This window comes from Labeo rohita, chromosome 16, assembly GCF_022985175.1.
Source record: "Labeo rohita strain BAU-BD-2019 chromosome 16, IGBB_LRoh.1.0, whole genome shotgun sequence".
Lineage (NCBI taxonomy): Eukaryota > Metazoa > Chordata > Actinopteri > Cypriniformes > Cyprinidae > Labeo > Labeo rohita.
In genome coordinates, this window is record NC_066884.1 from 17,323,248 (window position 1) to 17,332,937 (window position 9,690).

Consider the following 9,690-nt stretch of genomic DNA (forward strand, 5'->3'; position numbering starts at 1 on the left):
CCAAATACAAACCAACAGCTGTACAAGCTTTTAAAATAGCATAACCAAGCCCTGAATTAAAGGGTTCGCTAATTACATGAAATAAAGATTGTAAACTCAAATTCTGCTTTTTTTCTAATGAAAAAAAAAAACACTAGGAAGCCAACTGCTGTTGTATAGTCATATTTATTGGTTTAGCAATAGCAATAGCAGACATGACATTAAATAACATCACTGATCAATGTTAATTCAAATTTTAGTGATCAGATTTAAACAGTTAAAGTAATAATTTTAGACATTGGATTTAAGTAGACATTTGACTAAAATATGGCATTTAAAAAAACATAATCATAAAAAGCTACATAAAAGAATAAAGCAATAATAATGACAGAAAATGTCAGCAAGGTTTTAGTTAAAATATGACAAAGCAATATTACCAGCTAGCCAACATGGACCTCTGGTGGAGAGAATCAAAAGTGCAATTTTTAAAAAGAGTGCAAAATAACTGTTAACATACATGTATAATAAAAATGTTAAATATATGTGACCCTGGACCTGAATAAGCTTTCCATTGACGTATGGTTTCTTAGGATTGGACAATATTTGCCCATAATACAAATATTTGAAATTCTGGAATCTGAGGGTGCAAAAAAATCAAAATACTGAGAAAATCGCCTTTGAAATTGTCCAAATGAAGTTCTTAGCAATGCATATTACTAATCAAAAATGAAGTACTTCTTTCATACTTCTTTACTTATCTTTACTTAATATCCTAATGATTTTTGGCATAAAAGAAAAATCGATTATTTTGACCCATGCAATGTATTTTTGGCTATTGCTACAAATATACCTGTGCTACTTATGACTGGTTTTGTGGACCAGGGTCCCATATTATAAAAAGCTTTAACTGGACAATGTGATTAATTCTTTACTTAATTGTGATGATCAGTGCAAAGGCACATTAATAATTCATCAAACAAGACTAGACTAGATAGTTAACTATGTAGCTAGGATAACTGTTGCATAAAGTTTGCATCATCTGCCTTATAGCCAAGTTTACACTAGGTGTGGAATATAAAAATCTATAATGTCTTAAGTTGACTTAACTGACTGAAAACTATGGCGCTGCTTTGTAAGTAAGGCTATGTATTTTTATTATGACAGCTGTGCACTTAAGCTGTTTAATGATGGCTAGTGGTGTAAATTATGTAACTAGCATGCATAGCATCATTATTCTTTCCAATTCCTTATGAATGTAATATCTACATGGTCTGTGGTTTCGGCCTATAGCCCATTGCTGCCCTAAGATCAGCAAGTATATCCTCAGCATCATTTGAACTCAATGGAGTATCCGGATGCCTCAGAAGCTGTGGATAAGACACTTCACACACATTCACTCTGTTAAACAGCCTCTTCCAGTCCACATGCAACACCCACCCTGGTTCCATGTGGAAAGCTACACACACATGATCCCACACATTGTATACTTTGTAATCATCAACACTTCCATGAAACCTTTTCATAGAGGCTTCAGAGGGGGCTTGACAGCGCCACCACATAGCCCCGTCAGAGTACCCGCACACACCATCACCCCGACTTGGAAGTCGCGGACAATCGTCATAAAGATTTACGTTACGAGGATGCACTACAACTGTATATTGAATCTCTTTTTTGTAGAATACAGTCTCATACACACGCAGAACTGGACTTTGACCATAACAGAACTGCTTGCTGTAGTGCCAGAGAAGCTCCTTCAGTGAAAAAGTGAAGCGAAAGTTTCCATAGGCAGATTTTTCCTGGAAGGCCTTCGAGGTGAAGTACTCAGGGATGGGCGGCTGGTTTTGGGCAGAACTTCCATGAGGGAATGAAGACGTGAGTAAATGCTCCTCAGCTGAGGATATGTCATCAGATGCGATTGCTAAACTCCACCAGATGAAATTGTGCTGAGCATTAGCTGCCAGGTCCGGTGGCTGTCTGAACCCTGAATCCTTAAAAATAGCCCTAAGACCACTTTCTCCAGTGACATGAGACACTTTCTCTACACGGAACTCCACTAATTCTGGATAAATAGGATTGTTCAGGTTCTTTTTCACTATACCAAGATCTTCTAGGTCTAACAGACTCAAATGCTGTCTCTCAAAAGTCGTCCGTTCACAGTAACGTCCTTTTTGATTCGCCATTTCTGAAACCAAATAAGATGAGAATTAGCTTTCCATCTATTTTAAAAGGTCACAGTATTTACAAATAAAAACAAACCGAAAAAGCTTCAGTTAAGTGCAGTTTATGTAGAAAAACAGAACATGTCTAATACTGTATCATTAAAGCAAACAGTCAGGATAACAAGATTTAATTTCTTGTGTCTTGTCCTCATTTCGTTAGCTAGTCTAGACAGTAAAATGCATTTAGAGGGTGCCAAAATATCGTTTTGCGGGTTTATTTTTTTAAGGCGTTTCAGTCATTTCATCTCGCTATAATCATACAAGAGGGCTTTTAGTTTCGGTTCCTCCTCTACCCGACTTTGCCGCCAAATTATCAAAATACAAAAGCACTTGTTCGAAGCAAAATACGATAGCTTACTAAGGACAATACAGCTACTAGACATAAAATACTAACTTCATAACTGAATTGTCCACTTTACCTTGTGTCAAAGGGACGTTTTATTGCGCTTAAAAAGCTCTGTGCTGTTGTTCTGCTCACTGCAATAAAATGATCAGCAGATTCCACCCAAGATGTTCCCGCCTTCCGGTTTGAAATAAACCGTCACGGACCTTTGAAACCGAAAACCTGTAAATCATTGGACATGAGCTGTGACCTTACTTAAACCTAGCATATTATATTGTCGTTCGCGATTTTGTCAACTTTATTGTCAGATAGGCTACTTACAAGAATGAACAGTTTATGTTTGTGGTGGGAAATGTGTTTGATCATACTTCTCACTGTAAACGAAGGAAGGTGGTCTCCAGGGATGTGTTGGCAAGGTTTCACCACCAGGCCAGTAGAGGGCTTCCTGATCCAAGAAAATGTAGTTGCCATACCACGCTATACTAAGTTATATTAGCATATTGTGATGCAGTTTTTTCAGATGCATTCAAAAGGTGTAAAATTAAGTTTGTCAGGATCTTAACAGACAGGTAAGCTTTCCCCAGATAGCACACATACATCTACAAGATGTCTGATAAAGATCACTTGATCTGGAAAGTATCTGCTGTGTACAAACATCTGGAAGATGTAAGTTTTACATACATTCTAAATCATAAATATCTTAAAGACGTCCAATAGACATCTATTTGACATCTGATAGGAAACGTCCTATAGACGTATTGCAAATGAGCAAACACTCTAAAGAATACATCTTCCAGATGTAAGTATAGACGTCAAATAGATGTCTTCTGAGGAAATAGCATTAAATACCCTGATAGCACACGTGCATCATGGAGATGTCCATTTAACATGTGCATTTAAATCTGGAAGACATATTTTTTGTTTGCTCATATGCGACACGTCTACAGGACGTTTGCTATCAGATGTCAAATAGACATTTATTAAATGTCTTTAAGATGTTTATGATTTAAAATGCAAATGTAAAATTGACATCTTAAAGACAGATGTCAGATGTTTGGACAGAGTAGATGATTTCCAGATCAAGCCATCTTAGACAGACATCTTGGTTACACCTGGGTATAGCATAAGCTCTAACTACTTTTTTTTTTATTAGGGTCTATTGAGTAAAACCACAGGTGAGTACATTTTCAGTAGGAATATTTTGAACATATCCCATGTGAATGTGACATTTGCATGGATTTTCTTCATGTTCGATTAGCCGCGAGTCTGATATAAATCCGTTACAAAGATGGCACTGCAAAATTTTTGTTAGTTAAAACATTTTTAATTTCACAGCAATGTACAATGCTACTTGATAGGAGTCGTTAATGCAAAAGAAATACAATATGCACAACAGAGTTCACAAATGTTTCTTACTGTGCACTATAAGCTTTTTAATGAAACTAACATCAATGACATTATTTGCTATTCCATGTGAATGTGACATTTAGCAAAGACTGCGGTGTGTTTAGCTTCAAGCCTCAGCTCTCCCCATTTCTGCCTTAAGATCAGCTAGTGTACGCTCAGCCTCGTTTAAACTCAACGGAGTCTCGGGAGGTCTCAGAAGACGCGGTTGAGACACTTCACACACATTCACCCTTTTTAACAGCCTGTTTTGGTCCACATGCAACACCCACCCCGGCTCCATGTGGAATGCTACACACACTTGATCCCACATATAGTATTCTTCTTTGTGGGGTCTCACATGAACACTACAATTCAGCCTGTTCACCTCAAGCTTCAGCTTGTAGGTTTCAGAGGGGGCTTGACAGCGCCACCACAAAGCCCCATCATAGTACCCACACACGCCGTCTTCCCAATCAGGCAGTCGAGGACAGCAGTCATAAAGATTTATGTGACGAGGATGCACCACAATCTTATAGAGAATCTCTCGCCGGTAAAGCACAGTCTCATACACACGCAGAACTGGACTGTGTCCACCACAGAACTGCTCACCATAGTGCCAAAGAAGCTCCTTAAGAGAAAAGGTGAAGCGGAAGTTTCCATAGGAAGACTTTTCTTGGAAGGCCTTTGAGCTGGTGAAGCGTTCAAGGACGGGTGGCTGGTTGCGAATTTGAGCAGCTCTTCGTTGAGGGAATAAGGACGTGAGGAAATGCTCCTCTGCTGAGGATATGTCATCAGGTGTGACTGCTAAATCCCACCAGAGAAAATGGTGCTGATCATCAGCCACCAGCTCTGGTGGCTGTTTGAACCCTGAATCGAGAAAAATACCCCTAAGACCACTTTCTCCAGTGACATGAGACACTTTCTCTACATGGAACTCCACAGATTCTGGATAAGCAGGGATGTTTTTCTTATACAGGTATCTGTTCTGTATATTAGTTTCTTTTAGGTCCGACAGACTTAGATGCTGTCCCTCAAAGTATGTCTCTTTAAAGTTTCGGTTATTTGTGCGTCTCATTTTCTTTCTGAAACGGAGAAAAAGATGAGGGTTAGCTTTTCATATGTTTTACTCAGTCACTCTTTTTTTTCTTCTTGCAAAACACTTACAGCAGGTCTTATGAAACCAAACAACCCATAGTTGGCTTTTCAAGCAAAAACAAAAATGAAAACTTGGGTTTGCAGGTGTAGTCAGGTCTGCTTGCCTTTACCGTCTCTACTTTATAAGTTATTTTAAAGAAAACGTGTCCAAAAAGAGGAACTAAATTTTGTGCTATGTGCAGCATATTTTAGAGTCGTGACAGAGGCGAATTAAAAATGGTCCTGGTGGCGCCAGAAACTTAGAGTTCATTAAAATAATTAAAAACAAACAAACATTCAGCAGTTGCACAAATATGCCATCAGCTGTCATCGTCGACATTACTTGAATGATTTTACCCTAATTACACTTTTGAGAGATTGTAATGATGCCGAACATTTTAAGTTTCGATTTTACCACATTTACTTGCCAAACTGTGATACTGATAACGCTCGTTCAACACCGTTCATAAATAATAAATTGCAATATATTAACGTTACCTGCTACCAGAGAGACGGTAATTTCAGATTGCACTTCTTCTGCTCCGGAAGAAACACTGAACGAAAGGGTGTTTTTTCCACCCCTCTTGTTTCAAAATCAGCAAATCGGCGCCTGCCAGTCGTTAGAAACTTTTTCATACGCCTATTGTTAACTGTTTGAACATCTTTAACACTTTCTGTTTACAGGGTGGAACGACCAAAAACTCATTATTCATTACTCATTACTGATATGAAAAATGAGACGGCCATTTGGACAGCAGCCCCCACCACCCCCAGAGACTGCAGTACTTTACAAATACAAGCTTTTCTAAAGATCCAGGACTTTATAAAAATTGCATCTATAACAGTTTACTGGCATATTAAAAGTGATAATGTCAATATATAATGTAATATTTTCAAGTTCTAGGGTTGTTTAATAACACAACTATGCCATAATTATTCAACCCTTATTCAACACTGCTCTTTTTAGTCACTTGTTTGTATGGTGGGAAACAAAATTGTCTTAAAGGAGTAGTTCACTTCCAGAACAAAAATGAGATAGGAGTTTTTTTAGCATACTCTAACTGTATTGCTCCGGATTACACAAAGTACACATGCAGGCAGAGCTAGACAAGACGAGCATTTGAGATTAAGAATATATATAAATGTTTTTTTTTTTTTTTTTTTTTTTTTTTTAATGACTGTTCATTTCGCTAGATAAGACCCTTATTCCACAGCTTGGATCGTTTAGACCCCTTTGAAGCTGCATTTAAACTGCGTTTTGGACATTCAAACTCACAGGCAGTGTTGGGAAGGTTACTTTGGAAATGTAATAGGTTACAGATTACAAGTTACTTGATTTAAAATGTAATAAGTAGTGTAACTTTTCAATTACTTTATTAAAGTAATGTAACTTATTACTTTTAGTTACTTGATTACATTTCTAACTTTAAAATATTTTCAACTGTTAATCATTTTAAAACATTTAAACCAGGCAGAGTTAACCTTACAGTAGCACTTAACTCTGATTACTGTCAGACTTTCAAATTCCTTTATCACTTGAATTAAAATTATAATAAGTAAGGGATAACATACATCTTTATTTTACGATAACAACTGGCTGAATGTACATTATCTCACTTATTACACAGCTGCTCGATAGATTATTTAGACGTTTTGTGGCAAAATTATTAGACACGAAACATTGATTTGAGTTGAAATATTTGAACGCAAAGCTTCCATGAAGAAATCAGTTGCTAGCAAATGGCAAGTTCAAACTAGACATTTTAGGGATACAGTGCAGTCATACCACTTTTCTTACACAACATTTCACCACATAAATAATTAAGTAGTAGTACTAGTTTGTTAGTTATCTTATAATCCATTACAGTGTCCAAAAAATAAAAATAGCAGCAGCTGCATTTGTATGAAACAATAGAGCAAGTCCATGATACCAGGATGACAGAATTAAGAAATTGTCACATAATATTGAAGAAAGAATGAATGGTCATGATTCATCCATGTTACATTCTAAGAATCACTCAAATGTGTATTAATAAACTTTCTCTAATTGTTTACTGATGCTTTGAGTTGTTTTCATAAAAGTTTGTTCTCTGCAGCAAAATGTCTTGCAGGTCAAGGGGGTTGAATTATTTTGATTGCAACTGTCTATACATTGCATTACTGTAAATAAAGGCCCCAAAATAAAATGAGGGAACAACTGATCAGGCAGACTTAAAGGCAACATTTCAGGTCTCTAATGTTCTTGTTCTAGCACCAGTGCAAGTCGTTAATAATTCTGTTGCAATTATATCCAATAATAACTATTGTCTTGGCACATCACATGTGGGGAATGCCAGCAGTTACCAACCATTTGTTTTTTTCAGCTGTAGGCAAACAAAAGTACATTTTCTGGTGAAAGGAAAGTGAAAGACCAAAGTGTTTCAGTAAAATGACTTCTGAAACCCCCGAAAGTCCCCGTCCAAAATATATGTATTATCATGACAAAGCATGCTTTAAAAAGAATAAAGGACATTCCTACTTATCTTCATAAAAGTGTGAAAATGAACCCACAGATCAGCAGCACAATTCTCAAGTGATTTATTAGGTTTAAATTGTGTTTTATAATTTAAACAGCAAACGATAGTATTGGCTGTGCCATGTGTGGAAGTTATATAATGCCACACCACTACTAGAAAAAATTATTTCGGAATCCAGAATAAATCAAGATTAACATTTATTTACCAGACAAAATTGTCAGTCAAAATGAAAACAACAGAATTCACTGAATTTGGTTACACAACTGATCAGAATGAAACGTAAAGTTTTAAGTCAAAAGGTCAGGATACTGGCAATAGAGAAATGGTGTGGCAAGATGTTTACAGATGCTTCCTTGAGCAGTTTGCCAGTTCTCTTTGAATAGCTCAATCAAAACAGAGAACCATAAATTCAAAGCAATAACAACTTAATGGAAATTTTACTAGGTCATTTTGTGTGACCTGAAGGGTCACATCTAACCTGTGGCAAGAAAATAACATTTGCCAGAGACCTTAGCAGGGTCACATCCTACATCAGCAGAACCAGAACAGAATTCTCTATAGTTTGAGACTATTATTCTTGTCTATACTGACATGGGAATGAGATCATCTTTCCAGTTACACCAGAACATTCATAATGATACCAAACATGAAAGGGTTAAAACGGTGTATTACTAAGATATAAGCATTTTTGGTGAACTTTCAAGTGACTTCCCCAGATGGAAAGAAGAGGGAGCGGAGAGAAGAGGCCTGTAAATAGGTGAACGTGATTTTGCCAAGTACAACATGTTCCTGGATCAACACCCTTGTTGATCCTGTAATAAAATTTAAATCAGCCAGTCAGAATTGAGGGATAACTTTTCAGGAAATGTCAGTTTTAGGCTTATGATCAGAGTTTCAGAGTTATGATCAGATGCTTCTACACCCTTGTTAATCAGCTATCATTTCCCTCTGATTTTAGGAATAAATTATGGTTATGGTTAGGTTTAGGGGAAGGGATTGGGTTAAGTCTATATTTTTGGACAGTAATGTTGATCCAGGGTCAACAAAAGACATGTCTTATTTGGCAAAATCACAGCGACCCTGTAAATAAGTGGCCAATGATGATGACAGAGCAAAAAAAAATCTGTGCCCTTTGTAATCTCTTCTTTCTTCAGATTTATTGTTTTATTGCATGGGGTCTGTTCTGGAGAAAGTTTCTGAGCACAATCTAATGAAGAGGTCAGACCATTCCCACACAGTATAAGATGACCCATGCATGTCAGGGTCAGCATTTTCATAGATTTAGCTACCACTTTGATGCTGTCAATCCGGATCTTATAACAAAAAATAAGAGGACATAACATAGAAGAGAAACACACACACACAACTCTTCCTCGAGGTAAAGCTGCTCTGGGCGTTGCTGCTATCTTTTTTCCAAAACAGTGGAGATACAGGTGAACTTTCACACAGAAGTCTGAACAACATTCTCTTTTATTCAGTAGAATGTGAGACTAAGTGGAATGCAAATTTTGAATTTAATGCAGTGTATAAGAACATAAACTTAATACATGTTATTCAAAGAGGAATAAAAGCATCTAACAAAGAACGTACCTTATGCGTCAATTAAAAAAAAGTTACACATTGGTCCTTAGTGGACAAGAATGTCCATGTCAAAAAACTGTCAAATAAAAATTCGAAGCTGCAGAGCACAGACTTAAGTTTGGTCTCATTTTAAATATTATTGTTGACGTAGAAAAAGTTTTATAAAAAACAAAATTTTATATAAAATATATATTTTATTAAATATGCTGAACTCTAAACTTGCTAGAAAATCAAAGCCATGATTTTAAACAAATTGTGTTCCAAATTTGAGGTTGATATCACAAAAAATGAGCGTTCAGGAAGATTTTGTTTGGACAGAGTACCAAATTTTCTGCATTAGATGCCAGCAAAACTCCACTGGTGCACACGGTGGTTGGATTTGTGATTTGCAGTGGTTTTTCTCTCTCAATCTTACAATCTTATAATTCATTACAGTGTACAAAAAAAAGACAGCAGTAGAGCAAGTCCACGATACCAGAATGACAGAATTAAGAAATTGTCCACATAATATTGAATTAAGCTTTAATATTTT

General features: G+C 36.5%; 2 protein-coding genes across 2 annotated transcripts; both read right to left on the reverse strand.

Moving 5' to 3' along the window:
* Positions 1-175: 175 nt before the first annotated feature.
* On the reverse strand, positions 176-2,714 carry LOC127178047 (uncharacterized). Its single transcript, XM_051130676.1, has 2 exons — positions 2,618-2,714; positions 176-2,161 (listed from the first exon to the last, which is right to left on the reverse strand). The coding sequence occupies exon 2, from the start codon at positions 2,157-2,159 to the stop codon at positions 1,242-1,244; it is 918 nt and encodes a 305-aa protein (XP_050986633.1). The 5' UTR covers positions 2,160-2,161; positions 2,618-2,714; the 3' UTR covers positions 176-1,241.
* A 1,149-nt stretch (positions 2,715-3,863) lies between these two features.
* Positions 3,864-5,747, reverse strand: si:ch211-197h24.9 (uncharacterized protein LOC562659 homolog). Its single transcript, XM_051131750.1, has 2 exons — positions 5,560-5,747; positions 3,864-5,009 (listed from the first exon to the last, which is right to left on the reverse strand). Exon 2 carries the CDS (start codon positions 5,000-5,002, stop codon positions 4,055-4,057), a length of 948 nt encoding a protein of 315 aa, XP_050987707.1. The 5' UTR covers positions 5,003-5,009; positions 5,560-5,747; the 3' UTR covers positions 3,864-4,054.
* Positions 5,748-9,690: the final 3,943 nt, after the last annotated feature.